The sequence below is a fragment of the Euleptes europaea genome, chromosome 8, assembly GCF_029931775.1.
Source record: "Euleptes europaea isolate rEulEur1 chromosome 8, rEulEur1.hap1, whole genome shotgun sequence".
Lineage (NCBI taxonomy): Eukaryota > Metazoa > Chordata > Lepidosauria > Squamata > Sphaerodactylidae > Euleptes > Euleptes europaea.
Genome location: NC_079319.1, coordinates 13,903,567 through 13,925,151, shown reverse-complemented (window position 1 = coordinate 13,925,151; position 21,585 = coordinate 13,903,567). Strand labels below are relative to the sequence as shown.

Below are 21,585 nucleotides of genomic sequence, written 5' to 3'. Positions count from 1 at the left end.
TTTAGAACATCAAGATTAATGCCAAGATGGTCTTTGTGGGGTGGAGCTAAGGCAGAACTACTGGTGTTATGGGTGGAGCTTATTAAAATAAGATGACCCGTGAGTGGAGATTGGCTGAATACTGGATTTCACTTGCTTTTCAGATCCTCGTGCTTGTTACTGGGCAGAACATTGTTTGACTGGTCAAATTAGTAAAATATTGGTTGGTAACCCTACCCTTGCCCTGACCTGGATGGCCCAGGCTAGCCTGATCTCGTCAGATCTCAGAAGCTAAGCAGGGTCAGCCCTGGTTAGTATTTGGATGGGAGACCACCAAGGAATACCAGGGTTGCTGTGCAGATGAAGGCACTGGCAAACCACCTCTGTTAGTCTCTTGCCATGAAACCCCCCCCAAAGGGGTCGCCATAAGTCGACTGCGACTTGAAGGCACTTTACACACACAACCCTACCCTTAATTACTGGGAGTCCTGCTTATTCCTGTTCCGAAATTTCACCAAGCACACATTTCCAAGCTCATCTTCTCAACCATTATGTTTGAGCTGAGATTCAAAGTGTTCAAAATTCTATGCTGGTTACCCAAATCCCATGCTTGCCTGTCCATATTTACCAATTCCAACTGCAAGGCCAAAGGATACCCAATGGCAGCAGCTCTGCAAGCTCTAGCTAGAGAAGACTGTAGCGGGGAGCACCTTCTTTCTAAAGGGGCTTTTACTTGTGTATCTGCAGAATGTTATTCCTAGGCTTTTCCTCTAGAATAGTCTATAATTCTTTCTTTCTTTCTTTCTTTCTTTCTTTCTTTCTTTCTTTCTTTCTTTCTTTCTTTCTTTCTTTCTTTCTTTCTTTCTTTCTTTCTTTCTTTCTCTCTCTCTCTCTCTCTTTCTCTCTCTCTCTCTCTCTCTCTCTCTCTCTCTCTCTCTCTCTCTCTCTCCTAGTAAGTCAGCCAGACTTTTCTCTTTCCTATCCACTTTGTTAGTTCCATAAATAAAGTGTTTGTTACTCTTCATCAGTTTATTGCCCTGGCTGCTGCATAGGCACTCTACCAAAAGCAACAACTGGGGCTAGAATGAGAAACCTAGAAGGTAACGTCTTCTTCTACTCCACCAAGGCATTCAAGGCTGCAGGTCAGAACATTCTCAGAGCCGTGGCATCTTCTCTGGCTCTAGAACGATTCTGTCTATACAGGCAACACACTGGCTTTCCTTGTCCAGATAAGGCTGTAAAGATGTCCAGGTCAAGATAAATCTTTACCCATTCCATTGTCTGTGCGTAACTATTAGAACCTGCTCTTTTTAGGATGCAATTCCCTGTTTCTGAGCCCTCCTGCTTGCTGGATCTTTCCCGAGACCCTGGAGGTTCATGCTTCCCACTACCCCTGACAACTCTCTAACGCCAGCAAAGGACCAGGATTACATCACACGTAGCCCTTGTTGAAGGTCAACTGTAACCATATGTCCCTATATCATTGTAACCCTATGTGTCCAGCAAGACCATTTAAGTAAATGACAATGTGCTGTTTTGTTTTGTTTTGAAACTTCTAGGGCAAATCAGAATATATTGGCTCTACCGTGGCCTCCCCTGTAGTGACACTGGCTGGAGATAAATATGAACCACCAAAACTTTGTTATCATCCAGTGTACTGCGGAAATCTTTCTGGAGGAGATCTCCTGGCAACCTTTGAGCTGCTGCAGGTGGGCTAAGAATCACTCCCTTATCCATGTGGTGGGGGAAGAAAAACGGAGCAGCAAGACGCATCTTAGCATTCATTCACAATGGGATATTTTGCTGCCTTGCTGGGCCTGTGCCATTCAGTAGAATTAGTGGGGAGTAATCGCCGCCGCTGGGTAAAGTGGCAGGCAGCTGAGGGGAGACATGATAGAGGTCTAAAAAATTATTCATGGTTTGGAGAGAGTGGACAGGGATAGGTTTTTCTCCCTCTCCCATAATACTAGAACATGGGGTCATCTGCTAAAGCTGGAGGGTGAGAGATTCAAAACAGATAAAAGGAAGTATTTTTTCACACAATGCATAGTTAAATTGTGGAGCTCCCTGCCCCAGGATGTGGTGATGGCTGCCAACTTGGAAGGCTTTAAGAGGGGAGTGGACATGTTTATGGAGGAAAGGGGTATTCATGGCTACTAGTCAAAATGGATACTAGTCATGATGCATACCTATTCTCTCCAGGATCAGAGGAGCATGCCTATTATCTTAGGTGCTGTGGAACACAGGCAGGACAATGCTGCAGTTATCTTTTTTGTGGGCTTCCTAGAGGCACCTGGTTGGCCACTGTGTGAAGAGACTGCTGGACTTGATGGACTTTGATCTGATCTAGCATGGCTTTTCTTATGTTCTTATGTTCTTACTCATGAGGAAGTCCACAACTGTAAAAAGCTCCATCCTGTTGTTTCTGTCAGTGTTCTTCCCAATCAGCAGATCTCAGTTTTCATTAACAAAAGGAGTGCATTTCCATCCATGCTCATGTAGCTCTTTAAAGAAAAAAACAACACGAACACTTCTCTTATGTATTAATTGGTGGTGGTGGTGGTGGAAAGTACTATCAAGTCACAGCTGATTTATGGCAACCCCGGTGGGGTTTTCAAGGCAAGAGATGTTTGGAGGTGGTTTGCCATTGCCTGCCTCTGCAGGGGCTGAGAGAGTTCTGAGAGAACTGTGACTGTCCCAAGGTCACCCAGCAGGCTTCATGTGGAAGAGTGCAGAATTGAACCTGGTTCTCCAGATTAGAGTCTGCTGCTCTTAACTACTACACCATAATTTCATCATTCCATTGAGAACTAGCTGAATTAGGAAGACAAATTACTGAACCTTCCCAGGTCAGGCTTCCTCCCTCCTCTCCTCTATTATGTTTGTGCAGATATCAGCTGATGCTTGATGAAGGGTAGTCAGTAAGAGTTAGATGAAAGTGCCAAAGCAGGATTACAGCTAGTGCTCCATATACCCAGTTGGTGTTTTCTGGGCTTGTATTTCTTGAACAGAGGTTTTCTGTGTCAGACAGCAGTCTAACTTTTTTGATGATGCATTTATTATTTATGTATTTATTTATTTATTTCCCACATTTCTCCCCCAGTTCAGACTCAAAGCAGCTTTTAGCACATTGTTCTCCCCTCCTCCATTTTCTCACAACAGCCCTGTGAAGTAGGCCAGGCTGAGATCCTGTGGCAGGCCCAAGGTCACCCAGCGAGCTTCCATGATAGAAGTGGGGATTTGAACTCTAGTGGCTTAGGGTCCTAGTCCACCACTCTATCCAGTAACCACACTAGCTCTCAAAATGGAATTTTGAAAGCAATTTATGATATGTCACAACTGCTGTTGAAATAAAAGGAGTCGGAAAGTTCGCTGGATGTGCCCGAACCTTTGGGCAAATCTAAATAATCCTTTGGGATTCCCACTTTTGTGTACACATCCTCCAATTATGATGGTACAATTTCATTGCAAATAATAAAAGAAGCATGATTATATGTTATTTTAAAAAAAGATCCAGTCTTTTCTAATTAACTTTAGCATTAACTTTATGATTTGGCAACAGTCGAAGTTTTTGCTCTCTTTAACTTGTAACTGCATTGAGATTTTTCTTGATGGCTGTCCTGTGTATAATAAGACTTAACTGCCACTTAAATATTTTGTTATCAATGCTCTTCATATTACTACAGCACTGGGGTATTTTTAGACAATTCTGTTCTGTGCTCCAGAAAGATATGAAAGATAGTCTTTCTTTTTCTGAATGCTTAGAAAAGCTCCCATTAGGCTTACATAACTCAGTAAAGAACCAGGCGGTATCCATTTGCTGGAAACAAAAATAAAAACTTTATCTGTCCCTCAAGAATGCCGTTCAATTCCTTAACCTTTCCGGCAAGCAATAATTTAACTTTATAACTCCAAAGCATTTTCCGTGCCCTTTCGTTTGTGAGTGGTGATTACATTATCACTCTGGCAGGTGGTCTTTATGTAATCTGAAGGCATTTTATCATCATTCTGTAGCCACCTTGTTATATAATCTTCAGCCTCATAATGGATCTGTAAACAATTTCCTTTTACAGATTTCTGACTCGGGTCCCGAAAACCTCCCACCGGTGGATCCTCCAGATGTCAGTCAGGTCTACCCTGTCCCAGCCAGCATCAGACCTATTCTAAGTAAATACCGAGTTGAGGTGAGTAAACAAAGATAAAACAACAAAGATATTACGGCAGGCCTATAGTCGGCTGTCTCTACGTGGACTGTACCACTTACCTGTAGCATTGCTACATATATGCAATACTATCAATATATGAACAATATTAGAAATACTTACCGTGATCAATAGAACTTATAGAATTGATGTTGCTCCTTGCACTTTTGTGTACTTGTATATATTGTAAATAGTAGCGTCCTTAGTTAAGTATTTCACTTGATATTTTGCACTTTAATATAGTTGTATTGCATTGAATTGTGTGTGCTGGTTTTGTGTTCCTACAATCTCCAGGTACCAGCTGGAAATTTCCTGCTATTACAACTGATCTTCAGCCGATAGAGATCAGTTCCCCTGGAGAAAATGGCCGCTTTGGCCATTGGACTCTATGGCATTGAAGTCCCTCCCTTCCCCAAACCCTGCCCTCCTCAGGCTCCGCCCCAAAAACCTCCCGCCAGTGGCGAAGAGGAACCTGGCAACCCTATCTCCCCCACATACCTTTCTATCTCAGTTGTTACCAAGTAGTATATGGGGGACCCTGACCCTTCTGCTGAACCCCACAGTGGCTATTATGATCTAAGGATGAGCGTCATCTGTCTGTAACAATTGAGGATTCTGTTGGGATTGTTTTTATGTGTTTTATGGATTTATTCTATGGTTTTATTGTATTTTACTGTTTTAGTACCTGTTGTTAGCCACCCTGAGCCTGGCATCGGTCGGGGATTGAGGGCAGGGTAAAAATCTAAATAAATAAAATAAATAAATAATGTGCCAGCGTTTGTGCCCCATTAAGAGCAGCTTTTGTGTAGAGATGTGAAGCACAAGTGTACTTCGGTGCACAAAGCATCCCAACAAATCACTTGACGTATCCTGCTTGTATCCCTGTCCTTCAATACATTGTGCACAATACACACATTCACAAGGGTTGTTCCATTCTATCCTCAGAACAGCCTTGCAAGGTAGGCTGGGCTGAGACTAGGCTTGCCAACCTCCAGATTTCACAGCATTACAGCTGATCTCCAGGCGACAGAGGTCAGTTCACCTGGAGAAAATGGCCACTTTGGAAGGTGGACTCTATGGAGTTATACCCCACTGAAGTTCCTCCCCTCCCCAAACCCCACCCTTCTCAGGCTCAACCCCCAAAATCTCCAGGTATTTTCCAACCTGGCATCCCTAGCTGAGACTTGCCCCAAAATCCCCCCATCTCCGGTGAGCTTTGTGGTTGTCTGGATTTGAACCCAAGTCTCTCTGGCCCAATTCCATCCCTATCAGGTCTCATGTGCTATGATATATTTCAGGGAGTCACAACAGTTGAGAATAATTGCTTGTAAACACATCAGATCAAATCCCGCTGTGCTGACACTGGTCATTTTTCATTGCTAAATCAGATTCCCATCCAGCAGGGCTGAAATCTTGCTGGGCATAAATCTATGAAAACAGCTCATTAGTCTCTATTGCTTTCAGTTTGTGATTTTTTAAAAAAGAAAATCCTCTACAGGTGTCATTTGCCATTGCCAGTTACGCTGAAGAAAATGTATCGTCTGTGTTGGGAATGTGAGCTAATTGGTATCTCTCTTGAGGGGAATCATAAAAAGGGAGACTTGAATCCAGATTTCTCACTTCCTAGTCTGACATTCTCACCCTTATACCATACTTGTTCTTGAAGCATAGGTAATGGCTTTGACATTTGAAGGATATAAAAGAAACTGTGAATTTAGTATCAGAGTTATTAGAAGAAGAAGAGTTGGTTTTTACATGCCAACTTTCTCTACCGTTGAAGGAGAATCAAACCAGCTTACAATCTCCTTGCCCTCCTCACCCCACAACAGACACCTTGTGAGGTAGGTGGGGCTGAGAGAGTTCTGAGAGAACTGCGACTGGCCCGAGGTCACCCAGCTGGCTTCATGTGTAGGAGTGGGGAATCAAACCCAGCCCCCCAGATTAGATTCCACCACTCTTAACCACTACACGGGTAGAAACTTAAGCTCTTCTTCCTTGCAGCCTGTGATCCTGATCACAATTGGTTCTCTGCGGAATGTGTATGCTGGGTATATTTAGCCTGAAAAGGAGAAGACCGAGAAGGGATATGGTAACCATCTTCAAGTACTTGAAGGGTTGTCATATAGAGGATGGTGCCGAGTTTTAACCAACGGGTTAAAATTAAATCAGAAGAGTTCCCATCTACATTAGGAAGAATTTTCTAACAGTTAGAGCGGTTCCTCAGTGGAAGAGACTTCTTCAGGAGGTGGAAAGCTCTCCTTCCCTGGTGATTTAAAAGCAGAGGGTAGATGGCTGTCAGCAATGCTGATTCTATGACCTTAGGCAGATGATGAGAGGGAGGGCATCTTGGCCATCTTCTGGGCATGGAGTAGGGGTCACTGGGGGTGTGTGGGGGGGAGGTAGTTGTGAATTTCCTGCATTGTGCAGGGGGTTGGACTTGATGACCCTGGTGGTCCCTTCCAACTCTATGATTCTATGTCTGCACAAATGTAAGGGACATGTGGACTTGGTAACGTGTGAATCGGCCCTGAAATGTAAAACCTTTAGAACACTTATAGGTGTGAAGTATCACTACCATTATAATTCCCACCACAGGTTCTGTTCTGGGGTCTTCGTGAGCTGAAGAAGGTGCAGCTTCTTTCTGTGGATCGCCCGCAAGTTCTCATTGAATGCGCAGGCAAAGGAGTGAAATCGTGCGTCATTCAGAGCTACAAAAACAACCCAAATTTCAATGTCCAGGCAGACTGGTTTGAAGTGGTATGTGCACTGAACTCTACCATGTTTCTCTCTTTCTCTTCTTTTTATGCCCCCCAACGCAAATTAGAGTAGAGGATGGTATTTTGCAGGGAATAAAATTATAGGCTGGATCAGTCCCTTGGATGGGGTGTCTCACAGAAGAGTAAGATATAAGGATAATGTTTTTAAAGTCTTGGGTGCAGAAATTTGGAAGGAAGTTCATTGGGATTGGCGATAGTTCCCCAAAGGGGTTTTGCACATCTCCTGATTTTCAGCAAATTTTGTATAGAGAAAAAATTGTGAATTTGGAGGATCCTGCTGAGGCAAAACATCTCTAAGAATTTCCAGGGAAGTTTAAAATATCCCATTAATTGTATTTATTTAGAAATCTATACCTTGTTTTTTTCTCCCCAAAGTGGACCCCAAGCAGTTTGCAACATGGTTCGCCACTCCTCCCTTTTATCCTCACAACAACAACCCTGTGAGGTAGGTTAGGCTGAGAGGGAGTGACTGGCCCAAGGTCACCAAGCAAGCTTCCAGGACAGAGTTGGGATTTGAACTCGAGTTTCCCAGTTCCTGGTCTGACCCTCTAACTGATACAAATGTTTAATTACTGCCAAAATAGTTTCAGATTAAGGCAGCTCTTTATGGGCACATCTGTGTCGTCAACGTATGTTGAGTCTGTGCTATGGGAATGGTCATGGCCTCCCCACAAAGGATCATGGGAAAGGGAGCTTATTGGGAGTCCTGTGTTGTCTCTGCTACTAGGAACTACCGGAAAACGAATTGCTGCACCCACCGCTCAGCATCTGCGTCGTGGACTGGAGGGCCTTTGGCCGCAGCACACTGGTTGGAACGCACACCATCAATTGCCTGAAACAGTTTCTGTATAAGTCTAAGGAGCTGCCTGCTCCATCAGCAAAGGATGTTAACCTTGTAGGCATTGGAACAGGTAAGAAGTCCTGGCTTCCAAAGGAACTTGCAGCCAAGAGCCCTTGTTCTATGCAAGGATTCAGCTCATACAGGAAATGACTGGATGGGTTGTCAGGGGTTGCCCTATTGCGGATGGGATGCAGGTAGGGTTGCCAGCTCTGGGTTGGGAAATACCTGGAGATTTTTGGGGCTGAGGATGGCGGGGTTTGGAGAGGGGAGGGACCTCAATGCCATAGAGTCCAATTGCCAAAGCATCCATTTTCTCCAAGTGAACTGATGTGTATTGGCTGGAGATCAGTTGTAATGCCAGGAGATCTCCAGCCACCACCTGAAGGTGGGCAACCCTAGTCCGCAGGTCTAATGGCCATCCTGGCAATTTTTTTTTTACTTCATTTATATCCCACCTTTCGTTTCAACAAGGACCCAAAGTGGCATACACCATTCTCTTCTGGCTGAGAGTGTGTGACTGGCCCAAGGTCACCCAGCAAGCTTCCATGGTAGAATGGGGATTCGAACCTGGGTCTCCCAGGTCCTAGCCTGACACTCTAACCACTATAGCACACTGGCTCACATTGGCAGGCCATGTTATGTGGTCAGAATAGCAGGACTTCTTGTAGCACTATGACTGAAGTGGTTGCTTATGGAGACATCCGCCATACTTCCATTGTAGACACCTTCTACTCATCTTCTTTGGTGTTCGATCTTTCAGTGCACTAGAACACTTGGCTTACATGAATGAAGTCCCAAGATGGATCTTTGTTTTCTCCACTTGAACAAAGTTAAGGAGGGTTGAAAGAGCTCTCTCTTCTTGAGACTCTGGTGATAGGCTGTTAGTTGTTGTAGATAGTGGTGGTCTAAGTGGACCAGTGGCTGACTTTCAATAGGCAGCTGCCCATGGTATGAAGTGACACAACTAAGTGGTAAAGCACATAATTTTGCATGTAGAAGGCCCTGTGTTCAGTCCTGGCATCTCCAGATGGAAGGTGACAACACTGGGAAAGACTTATGCCTCAGACCTTGGAGAGAGTTGGTACTGGATTAGAGTAACCTGCACCATTTTGGCTTCCTTATAGCTTGCATATGTCTGTTTCCCCACTGGAGATAGTCATCTCCTGACAAGATGTAGAAGAATAGCCATCTGGAAGAGCAAATTGCTTTCTGGAAAAGCAAATTGCTTTCGTATCCTCTCCGTTTCCTGCTTTTAATTATTGCCAAAATAGTTTCAGAATAAGGCAGCTCTTTCTGGGCATATCTATGACAGCAATGTATATAGATCTGCACCATGTTAACTGTCATGGCCTTCCCACAAAGAATTATGGGAAATGTAGTCTGAAGAGCGTACTGCTCTGTTCTGTTAGAAATCCTCCGCTTGAACTATAGTTCCCTTTCCCATTGGGAAAGGGAATGGCTGTTAAAGCAGTCCCGTAGATATGCCCTAAAACTGTCAATATCCACTCCAGGCAAGCATACTGAACATATTTTCTGTTTGACCTAATTGTCTGTGTTCTTGGTTTTATGTTCTAGCAGAAGCACTTCAACCCGTTCAGGCTGCACAGGTTCCAACAGATCATATCTACATTGATGTGGAACATTGTGCCCCTGTGTTAGCTGTACCTGAACCTGAACCGGTAGCACCTCCTGCTCCAACACCGCCATCTCTGCCAGCACCTTCTCCAAAACCTGCGTCTCCTTCTACCACTGAACCTCCTAAGGATGGGAAGCAGAAAGTAGGTATCTTGCACTTGCCGGGATACTCATCTGTGTGATCTTTGCATTTTCCACTGCTCAATGCTTCCAATGTAATCATTCATATTCCTCCTTAAAGGCTGTGTCCAGCATAGCTCTCCCTCCCAAAGGTGGGAGAACTGAAGTCAGTGATGTCTGGAATCTGTATGCAGTTATTTAGTTGTATAGTTTACAGTCATTCCTGTTGGTTAAGGAAAAGAATGCAGGGAGAACAATATTAGCATATTATTAAAACCCAAGTAAGTGTAGACAGGATGATCTATGTAATGTATTTAGTTGGTGCAAGGTCTATGCTGAACTATTGAACTGTTGAACTCAGCTGTGCTAAGCCATGTTGAGCTTGAGGCCCTGCTCCAAGCTCCGTCATCTGTTTTTCCTATTGGACGGTGGACTTTGGCCATCCAACCACGGACTTGGGCGTGTGGCTCCAGGTGGTTGGGGATTGTATATAAGTTGGGGTGTTTTGCAGTTAGTGGAGTTCTCTCTCCACTGTTAGTTCAATAAAGGGTTGATGTTGCAACTCTGTCTCCAGCTTGTGTATAACCTACGCATATATAATAATCTAGTTATTTGTTTTTGGTTGACTAGAGCCAAGGTTCCCAAACTGTGCTCCAAGGAGTACTTGGTGCTCTGTGAAACATCTCCTAGTGCTCCTTGAAGAGATTGGAAAGAAAAATACTACTGCCATTCGGTTTAGTATACAGGTGCTAGGTGAAAATTAGTGCTCTATGACGAATTTCTCTCCTGAAAAGTGCTCCATGATTTAAAAAATTTGGGAAACTCTGGACTAGAGTAATACTGTTTTACTTTCAGCTTAAAGATCTGTTGTCCAAAAAAAGAAAAGAAAAAAAGATCAGAAGCAATTGTCTTTGTCTCAGTGTTAACAATAAATTTAGCCTAGGCTAGCCCGATCTCGTTAGGTATCAGAAGCTAAGCAGAGTCGGCCCTGGTTAGTATTTGGATGGGAGATCACCAGGAAAGTCTGGGGTCGCAATCCAGAGGCAGGCAATGGCAAACCACCTTTGAATATCCGTTGCCCTGAAAACCCCATGAGGGGTTGCCATAAGTCAGCTGTGACTTGACGGCAAAAAAAGGCAATTAAAAAGTATAAATTAGACTGAGTCCACAGGAAGGCAGCTCTCACACCCAGCTCTGTGAGTCAGTGTGAACTAGCTGCGATAAGATGCTGGGGAAAATGTGCTCCTAGTAAGATGAATGCTTGTGGTATTAAGCTCCTAAGATCATTGTTACGATTATGCAATGGTTATTTTTGTTCTAAACGGTTAGAAAGGAATTGTGTTTCTTGGGTTATGGCAATTATTAATGTCAGTATAATACCATACTAGAGATGTAGTTTCCTGATAGAGAGTAAACACACATCTATGTTTGCAAAAGTGACCAAAGGTCAATCTAAATATGAGAGATGTGAACCACACTGTAGGTGGCAACCATGACAAGGTGTGGATGGTGTAAAGAGGCCCAGAACAAATCTTTGTCTGGGGGCCATAATGGTTGTTGGCAGCCCTTCTCAATGGTAGAAATCCATGTAGAAGGCCCCAGGCTGAATCCTTGGCACCCCGTGTAAAAGGAATTCAAGTGAAGGTGATGGGAAAGAGAAGACCATGTTTTAAGCCTTGGAGCCATTCATCATTAGCCATTCATGGTTAGTAGGATTCAACCCATACCATTCATGGTTAGTAGGATACCATTCATGGTTAGTAGGATACAACTCATGCCATTCATGGTTAGTAGGATACCATTCATGGTTAGAAGGATACAACCCATGCCATTCATGGTTAGTAGGATACAACCCATGAGTGCAACCAACAAAATTCTGCACTGGTGTTTTTAATTTCTAAGGGTTTGACCAATATGCACAAAGCATTAAGCATGTCTTTGTCTTCGCATGGCATTTTGATGTGGATATGTAATTGCACCCATACTGAGATGCAGGTGGATCTTGCCACCAGATTAGCAGCCTTCTAAAGTTAGAAATAGTGCAGATCCACTCTTCTGTTCTACAAAGGATTCATACCTGTGCACAGCTGAATCCTGGTTTCTACATGTGGCTGATAATGCGATAGATTTATTCTCCTTTGTGAGCACAGTAGGATTCCATAGAGTGTGCTGTGCGCAAAGAAGACAGAATGACACGGGGCAGGAGTGTAAGAATTTTCACCCATAGCCTTTTCCTTCCCAGGACTTGAGAAAATCGTCTCGGCGTTCCACCAAAAGAAAAAAGAGAACAATCGCCGATGAATCTGCTGAAAACGTTATTGACTGGTGGTCAAAGTATTATGCTTCTGTGCAAAAAGTCCAAAAGGTAAGAAACCTGAAGCTTTACTCTATAAAAAGAGCAGCTTCTTTCTGAATGAAATGTAATTTTTCACCTTTTCTAAGACAAGTTGGAGAACAAAGCTTTTCACAAAACTTTTCACACATCATTTCTTTATAAATGGGAATGTGAAATTCTGTAATTTTGTAATTCTGAGAGAAGCAAGCTGCCATCATAGGGCTTCGTACTAACACCCACACATGCTGCTGGCTTTGAGGAAGGGATATTTTCTGTGCTTACCAGCAACTCAACATGGATCCCGAGATGTCAGGAGAAAGGTTGCTTTATCAATCAATTAATCAATCAATCAATAAAAGAAGAAGAAGAGTTGGTTTTTATATGCTGACCTTCTCTACCACTTAAGGGAGAATCAAACCAGCTTACAATCACCTTCCCCTCCCCTCCCCACAACAGACTCCTGTAAGGTAGGTGGGGCTGAGAGAACTATGCGAGAGCTGTGACTAGCCCAAGGTCACCCAGCAGGCTTCATGTGCAGGAGTGGGGAAACAAATCCTGTTCACCAGATTAGCCTCCGCCGCTCATGTGGAGGAGTGGGGAATCACACCTGGTTCTCCAGATCAGAGTCCACCGCTCCAAACCACCGCTGTTAACCACTACACCACACTAGCTCCCAGCCAACATACCATACCAAGCAAAAAGTTGGTCCTAGGGATCGAGGGACTTTTGAGAACAGTTTGGCAAGCTGCAGCCCAAGTGGAGAAATTGATAAATATTGTAGAATCTTCTCAACCCCTGCACAAAGACAAGTTCTGTATTGTATTGTATTGTAGTGTGTTCTGTTCTGTTTTGTTGTATTCTGTTTTTCTCCTGTACTGGTGACTCAAAGTGGCTTACAAACTAAAATGCAATCAAAGAATAAAAAGATGGAACATATTTTCATTTGTGGTGGACATGTAAAAAAGTTAAGAAATTTTGGATACAAATTCATCAAGAAATGCAGAAAGTTTTAGGAATCAAATTCCCTCTGAACCCAGAAACTATGCTATTAGGAACTGAACCTGATAACTTGGATAGAAATCATGGACAATTATTTGGCTATTTGACAACGGCGGCCAGATTAGTACTGGCAGCATCCTGGAAACAGGATGATATCCCAGACTTGGAAAAATGGCATCAAAAAATGGATGAATTTGCAGTGATGGCCAGACTGACCAGTTTGATAAAAGAGAAGATGACTGAAGACTTCCAAAAAAAATGGGAATGCTATTTCAAATATGTTAAACAGAAAAGATAGATTGTTAGAGATAAAGATTAGTTTATAAAACTCACGATATAGGATAGAAGGAATTTTTTTATTTTATTTTTAAACATAGACTATTAGAATAATGTATAGGATATTTGAATTGAAGAGACAGATTCCCCGAAGGAGTACAAACTGTGTAAATGTGTGTATATGTAATTTGTGTTTTTTTTTCCTGAAAATGTTACTTAAATATCTTTTAAAAAAAGAATAAAAAGTTAAATAAAACTGACAACCCAACAGACCCAACAGTCAAACTTAAAGCAAGCGATGAGCCATGAGCAGTTCCAGGCTGATGTGGGAAATGCCATCATGACTCACACAGGACCACAAGCTGCAAAGCCCCTCAACTCTTGGAAAAAGGCTCATGCCTCTGGCCAGGATCAGGGTTTAAACTATCTGCAAAAAAAGGAGGGCAAATGCTCAGCCCACATCTTACCAAGCTGACTCAGAAGACGTCCCCCTTCCTTCTGCTCATGCCTATGGCATTTTAGGATTCAGACCATTCTGCTTTGAAAATGCTTTGGTTTCCAGTGGCTTTACAAATAGGGTTGCCAACCTCCAGGTACTAGCTGGAGATCTCCTAACTGATCTCCAGCCGATAGATAGAGATCAGTTCACCTGGAGAAAATGGCTGCTTTGGCAATTGGACTCTATGGCATTGAAGTCCCTCCCCTCCCCAAACCCCGCCCTCTTCAGGCTGCACCCCACAAACCTCCCACCAGTGGTGAAGAGGGATCTGGCAACCCTATTTACAAGGGTAGCCAGGTGGCTGGTATTAGAATCATAGAGTTGGAAGGGACCACCAGGGCCATCAAGTCCAACCCCCTGCACAATGCAGGAAATTCACAACTACCTCCCCCCTCCACACCCCTAGTGACCAGAAGATGACCAAGATGCCCTCCCTCTCATCATCTGCCTATTGACCCGGACAGTCCAGTATTTTCACTGAGTGCGTAGGAAAAAAACCTGACAGCATACCAGACATTTAAATGTCCACTTCCCCCCCAGTTTTTTTCCCTGGACAGTCAGTGAAAATACTAGATTGTTTGAGTCAACTAGCAACCTTACACTGTTTGGGCTTGAAGGAGATGGCGCTGGGCCTGAGGGCCTCAGCTGCAGCTGTTTTGTGCTTGGGCTCAGCCTGTCCAATATTTGTTTAAAACCATCTGGCAATTCTATTTTCCATTGAAATTCCTGTCAGTCATGGAGTGGTGCGCGTGTCGAAATGTATTTATTTGAAACCTTGCTACACCACCTGTTATCCTTGTGGAGGTGGCTGACAACCATTTTAAAAATGCAGTGTGCACGATCAAATAGCTGAGCAATCCTAAAGGGGGAGGCCGGAGCTACTCAAGGGTTGGCGTGACCCCAGCGCCGGCGTAAGTGCCACTTCCACCATCTAAAGTGGCATGGACGCTGGCACAGGGCCACTTACACCAGCTTCGGAGAGCTGCTTGGCAGTGCGAGGCTTGGGCATGAGCACTGCCTCTCTGGCAGCATTTTTCTAGTGCCAGGTCTTGCGCCAGTGGGGACTTTCCTGGGGTGTTCTCAGGGGCAGAGCTGACGTTTTGGCCCGGGAACGCCCCTTTTTGCAGGCAACAAGTTATGCCTGCAAAAAGGCAGGCATAGCTTCATGGAACTCTGTGCAGAGTTCTTTGGGGTTTCCATCAAAATTGTATTTTTGGCTTGCTGCGCTTGGCAGCAATCCGTTCTGGAGGTGGCGTGGCTGTACCATCCCTGGGTGCTGCTAAACCACCACCACCCTTAGGATTGGGGGCCCACCAATGCTTACATGAAGATTTGTTTCTATATTTGACTTGTATACATATAGCATCAAAATTAGAAGAAGTAAAACCAGAAGAATCAGTAGCAGGCACTAAAAAATATCTTAAATACCTCTAAAAATCTTTTAAAAAGAAGCAGCACAATAACTGATTCTTCATTCAATTAAAGCAAACCTATTAAAGCTATAGTATATTGCTATGTAGTGTTCTTTTTATGTTTAAGGGTGTAATTGTTCTTTTCTGTTATCCTTTTGAAAGGCAAAAGTACTCGATTTTGGTGATGGAAAACCAGGAAGTAGTGAGTACTTTCTTGTGTTATTTGTTTTCATGCTTAATGTTGAAACCCCATTGACTTGAGGAACTATTCGTGCAAAGATGTTTTTTGTCCTACTCACTGCTGGGTATATGTGTACTTTCCAGATAAGGATCAATTTAGGGTGAAATTTGGTAATTCAGCCCAGATATGTATGTCATACTTATCTATGCATTGAATTTGGTGTGATGTGCGTAGGGTTGCCTCCAGGCATTTGCTGGAGATATCCTGTTATTACAACTGATCTCCAGCCGATAGAGATCAGTTCACCTGGAGAAAATGGCCGCTTTGGCAATTAGATTCTATGGCATTGAAGTCCCTCCCCAAACCCCGTCCTCCTCAGGCTCCACCCCAAAAACCTCCTGCTGGTGGCGGAGAGGGACCTGGCAACCCTAGATGTGCACATGGTGGCAGCTACTAACTCATTGTGGGGTATCGTGAGAGATGCTCTCCATTGGCACAGGATCTTCTTTATCCCCAATCATGTCCCTGATGTCCTTAAGCCCTTAAACACAGCCAGCCCATTTCCTCAATTTTTCCTTAACGTGCCATTGAGGGGAAGATGGAGCAGTGAGTTTTCATGAAATCAATTGATTGAGGGTTCGCCTTTGACTTCCTCTTACTCTGTTGGAAGGCACATTTTTATAATGATTTCCTAGAGTGTGTCAGTTTGCCATCTGCTTCTGAACCATTTCACTGGCATAGGAAGGAGAGGTTAAGGAGCCATTGTCAGAAAACTGAGCAGGACAGGAAGGTAACAGACTGGGGAACCCAAGATCTTTTTACCTGGGAGAGAATAAATACCAATCCGCAGTCCCAAAAAATGTAATTACTATTTATCCTCTGACCCAGCTAGTGTAAAGGTTGCATCTATCCACTCTAGTCCATTGTTATGGTGCTAGATGAGAGACGAGAAGGCAGTGAAATCAAGTTAGGATTCCAAGGAAGGTATAACTCGAGACACTGGTATAATTTTCACAGCCGTAGTTAAATCTTATCTTTTATTGGGGGGGGGGGTCAAGTTCCCTAACACAAGCCCCTTAATTTAATGAATGCAGCATAGATATGACCTACTTTATTTTTAGCCCCAAAGCCTCAGGTGAGCAGAATTTCAATCATTAAAACGCTGGTGCTGCAGTGTTTGCCGGTTATCTATGGTAATTATGCAGGCTATTTGGATCTCCACATGAGAGCAAAGCCTTGGTACACCAGACGCTCTTTTCTGACACTGTATCAATGTGGATGGCAATTCTGCTTCCCACCTTAAATAGAATCCTACAGTGTATTTTCTAAAGATCAGTGTGTAATAGTTTTCCATTTCTGACCAAGCTCATGGGTAGGGTTGCCAACCTCCAGGTACTAGCTGGAGATCTCCTGCTATTACAACTGCTCTCCAGATGATAGAGATCAGTTCACCTGGAGAAAATGGCCACTTTGGCCATTGGACTCTAAGTCCCTCCCCTCCCCAAACCCTGCCCTCCTCAGGCTCTGCCCCAAAAACCTCTCGCCAATGTTGAAGAAGAACCTGGCAACCCTAGTGGGTAGCGTTTAGGGAAGGGTGGTAATTACCAGTCTTGAAAGATCCACAGAAGAGGCACGTGGAGAAGGAAAACAGACAGTGTTTTCAGAAGCAAAGAGGGCCCACATGCAAGTGGGGATGAGTGGCATGGAACAGAAAGGAATGCTCCTCCAGGCCAGACTGGCCGGGGACACTGGAAGTTTTTTGCTTTCCTGTGGGCATAGAGCAGGGGTTACAGGAGGAGTTGGGGGGGCAGGTAGTTGTAAATTTCCTGCATTGGGCAGGGGGTTGGACTAGATGACCCTTGACGTCCCTTCCAGCTCTGTTTCTATTAACATGACACATTAAATGATGCAAATTTTACATAGTAGGATCCTAGTCTCAACAAGCTAAACACACTAGTATAGACCACAATCCCTATGGTTCTTTGAGAGAGAGAGAGTTGTATCGAATAATAAATCAATCATTATCATCCCTACTAAACTCCAAAATCATGGCAGCCTTTTTTGATTTAACTATTATATCTTAAAAACCATTCATTCATCTTTACAGCAACGCAGACTGGTGGCCATGTGACATTAAGCATCGAAGATGAACCAGACAGAAAGAAGAAAGATAAACTGGTCAAGAAGAAAGCGAAAGAAGCATCTCCAAAGCTAGCAACACTGGAGGTAGAGTTCATTTAAGATTATTTTAGATTTGGTTATTCCGATTTCTCTGCTGACCTGGGAAATCTGTTTTGGAGCATCAGCAGAAACATTTGTGTAATCCAGACTGAAGGGCACCAACTAGGGTTGCCAACCTCCAGGTATTAACTGGAGATCTCCTGCTATTACAGGCCCTCTGTCCAGAGAGTCCAGGACTTAGGGTTGCCAACCTCCAGGTGGTGGCTGGAGATCTCCTGCTATTATAACTGATCTCCAGCCCATAGAGATCAGTTCACCTGGAGAAAAATGGCCGCTTTGGAAATTGGACTCTATGGCATTGAAGTCCCTCCCCTCCTCAAACCCCTCCCCCCTCAGGCTCCGCCCCCAAAAAACCTCCTGCTGGTGGCGAAAAGGGACCTGACAACCCTAGCCCCCAACTACAGTGCCAAATTAGGCCTTTTGTTACTTTGTAAGGCTGAATGTTGGACCCATCTTTTCCAAAGATCTATGATGGAGATCTGGAGAGTGAATTTAACAACTTTGAAGACTGGGTAAAAACCTTTGAACTCTTCCGTGGCAAGTCTACCGATGAAGATCATGGCGACTATGACGAAAGGATAATAGGAAAGTTTAAGGTAAGATTAAAGGCTGGCTAGAGAGCGTGTGGTGTGTAAGAATCTACGCTGCACGAAAATGTGTGTGTTTCTCAACAGTATTTTTAGCTTGTGCTTGTGTAGGGGTACACAGAGGTGCATGGGTCGTAAGTGAACCAAATTGCTCCTAGATTGGGCAGTAGGCTTGCCAACCTCAAAAATGGGGCGTAGAGTTCTTCTGGAATCACAACTGAGCTGCGGGTCTTCAAAATAATAAATGAAATAATAAAAGTTTATTTATTTTATAGCAAGTAGAGAAGCAGAGAAGCAATACGTTTAACAGCATTCTGCATGTGAAGTCAGTAGCTTTAGTTTAATTAACCAAGAGAATATATATACTATCAAAGTATATATATTGTACTATCAAAGTTAGTAATTGATTTTTTGACGATTTGATTGTTATAATAGCAAGTACAAGAGATAAATGCAGTAACCGTTATATGAATTAGCACCTAATGGTTTGAATGACTTGAATATTAAATATCATCCAATGATCCTTCAGATAAGGTAAACATTAGTGATGGGTTCAAAAATGTATTATTGTATTGTAGCTTGGACACAAACATGTTGATATATCTGCTGCATTTTCTCTCCCCCCCTCTTTTTTTCTCTTTTCTGTATCCCAATATTATAAAAAGAAAGAAAGAAATAATAAATGGTATAATCATTTACAGGAAGTGAAATGGTAGTAAAAAGGTAGAGGTCCCCTGTGCAAGCACCGGGTCATTCCTGACCCATGGGGTGACTTTGTTTACAGGGTGGTTTGCCAGTGCCTTCCCCAGCCATCTTCCTTTTATCCCCAGCAAGCTGGGTACTCATTTTACCGACCTCGGAAGGATGGAAGACTGAGTCAACCTTGAGCCGGCTACCTGAAACCAACTTCCGTTGGGATCAAACTCAAGTTGTGAGCAGAGCTTGGACTGCAGTACTGCAGCTTACCACTCTGCACCACTGGGCTTGAGAGATGGAGGTCTGGAATAATAACACTAATTTTATTTTGAGTTTGCAAAATGCTGACTCTATGTGTGACATTATGCCTGTGCTTTCTTGGTTTGACCTTAATAAATAGATATCCATAATTGTATACCAACAGGGCTGTTTCTGCATATACAAAAATCCAGATGACTGCTGCTCTGGAGAAGGAGGCCAGCCGAAGATTCTTCAGGGGATACCACCAAATCACTCTGTGAAAGTTCTCATCAGAGTATATGTTGTGGCAGTAAGTGTAATTTTGCTTACATCCTTAGGCCAAACCAAGTGTGATACTCAACTTTCAGAGCTGGAGCGCCAAATGTATAATTTGGCCCTAAAACCAGCCCAGGGGCTGATCTTGGATTGGGACCACACTACTTGGGAAGCGGTGGATCACTTTCGCTCCTGACCTTTTCCAAGATCAGAAAAAAGACACGCAGGTTGTGGGCATGTCTTTTTTCTCTGTTGGGGGGTTACGGCTGCTGTGAAACTAATATCTGATCAGGGTGGAAGAGTTAAATTCCCCTCCCCTTTTAAAACCAGATTATACCTCTGGTGTTCCAGCCACACAGTTCCAGCATCACATTTGGCCCTTAATTTCCTAATTTTCCCAAATAGGCCAGACTCAGTTTCCCAGACTAGTGCCAGTTCAAAGCTTATGAAGGAATAGAGAGAAAACAGAAGTACAAGTTAGCTGCCCTTCCATTTCCCGCGCTTCTGTTGCAGGTCTCTGATGCAGTGAATTCCACTGCAGTAGAAATCACAAGTCCCATTTGGGATGTTACAAGAGAAAGGGGAAAGAAAGTAATTTGTTCATGTATTCCCCATATTTATCTTATTTTTGTAATCTTTGCAATGCCCCCTATAAAGTCAATGATTTGTGCTTTCTGTTCCTTTTATATCGTCATTATATTATCTCCCATCTGGCAACCCTATCAGTAGAAGACAGCTGCATGTGTTCAGCTCTTAGTTGCAATGCTACCATGAGAGGCAGTGTGGTATAGTGGTTAAAAGTGGTGGTTTGGAGTGGTAGACTCTGATCTGGAGAACCGGGTGTGATTCCCCACTCCTCCACATGAGTGGCGGGTGCTAATCTGGTGAACCGGGTTGGTTTCCCCACTCCTACACACAAAGCCAGCTGGGTGACCTTGGGCTAGTCACAGCTCTTAGAGCTCCCTCAGCCCCACCTACCTCACAGGGTGTCTGTTGTGGGGAGGGGGAGGGAAGGTTATTGAAAGCCAGTTTGTTTCTGCCTTAAATGGTAGAGAAAATCGGCATATAAAACCCAACTCTTCTTCTTCTTCTACCACCTCATTCTTAATGGCATGGTTTCCTTGTAAGAAAATCTTTCCCATCTCTTTTAAGGCATTTAACCTCAGTCCAGCTGATCCAGATGGTAAATCGGATCCTTATATTGTGCTTAGACTGGGCAACACCGAAATTAAAGACAGAGACAATTACATTCCCAAGCAGCTAAACCCAGTTTTCGGAAGGTGAGTTCATTGAGAGGTACATGATGCCCCAATCTTTACAAATTAGCTACAGATATTTCATTTTCCCTGCCACCTCTGTTATTTGGAACAAAGTACCGGTACATTTGTCAATGCATTGATGCATGTCTGTTTGGATGTTGTATAACTTGCTGATTAAATTCCTGGCAATCAGTGTCCCGTTGTCTGATTGCAAATTTGATTTCCGCGCAGGTAACAACATCTCCTGGAATTAGTTTTTGTTGCTTCATCTCTTTTCATGTAATAACGCAAATGGACCTTGTCCATTTATGTTAATGAAACTATTAGTTAAGCTTACTGCAACTGTTCCGTTGCTAGAGTGTGTGAGCTCCAGGTTCCAGTTGAATTCCACCAGCCATCGGGCAACTGAGAGCAGGAAAAGGAAGACAGAAGAACAGATACAGTGAATAGAAGCCCCTGCTAAAAACCAACAAAATATACCTATCAGAAACAAAACATTGTGGATTAAAGTGAGCTCTGAGACCACCCTGGAAGTTCAGGGTGGCCATGGAGAGGCAAGCAATGGCAAACCACCTCTGAACATCTCTTGCCTTCAAAACCTTATGGGGTTGCCATAAGTTGGCTACGACTTGACGGCATTTACCTTACCACCACCACCAGGGTTAGCCCTGACTTGGATGGCCCAGGCTAGCCTGATTTAGTCAGATCTCGGAAGGTAAACAGGGTTGGCCCTGGTTAGTACTTGGATGGGAGGCCGCCAGAGAAGGCCAGGGTCACTACTCAGAGGCGGGCAATGGCAAACCACCTCTGGACATCTCTTGCCATGAAAACCCTAGAGGATTGCCAAAAGCCAGCTATGACTTGAAAGCAACAAAAAAAAGTTGTTTTAATAATTAGCGAGTGTTAAAACTGTGTTTCTGGTTAAACAATAAAACTGACACTCAGTCCAGTTCTCCACTTCTGAGCATCTGTATATAGATGTAATTCCCATTGAATTTGTTTAGAATTCTTTCCCGTTGTTTGCTCAGGG

The 21,585-nt window shown here is 43.6% G+C and overlaps 1 protein-coding gene across 1 annotated transcript in view; it reads left to right on the top strand.

The window, feature by feature from the left end:
* The window catches only part of FER1L6 (fer-1 like family member 6), a 114,918-nt gene that overhangs the window by 73,938 nt on the left and 19,395 nt on the right, over positions 1-21,585 (top strand). Inside the window, exons 23-34 of the mRNA XM_056854664.1 lie at positions 1,539-1,688; positions 4,053-4,163; positions 6,777-6,938; positions 7,686-7,869; positions 8,380-8,385; positions 9,375-9,577; positions 11,797-11,919; positions 15,238-15,277; positions 17,364-17,482; positions 17,962-18,093; positions 19,205-19,330; positions 20,449-20,576. Coding sequence (XP_056710642.1) covers positions 1,539-1,688; positions 4,053-4,163; positions 6,777-6,938; positions 7,686-7,869; positions 8,380-8,385; positions 9,375-9,577; positions 11,797-11,919; positions 15,238-15,277; positions 17,364-17,482; positions 17,962-18,093; positions 19,205-19,330; positions 20,449-20,576 — 1,484 coding nt within the window. The remainder of the gene's footprint in view (positions 1-1,538; positions 1,689-4,052; positions 4,164-6,776; positions 6,939-7,685; positions 7,870-8,379; positions 8,386-9,374; positions 9,578-11,796; positions 11,920-15,237; positions 15,278-17,363; positions 17,483-17,961; positions 18,094-19,204; positions 19,331-20,448; positions 20,577-21,585) is intronic.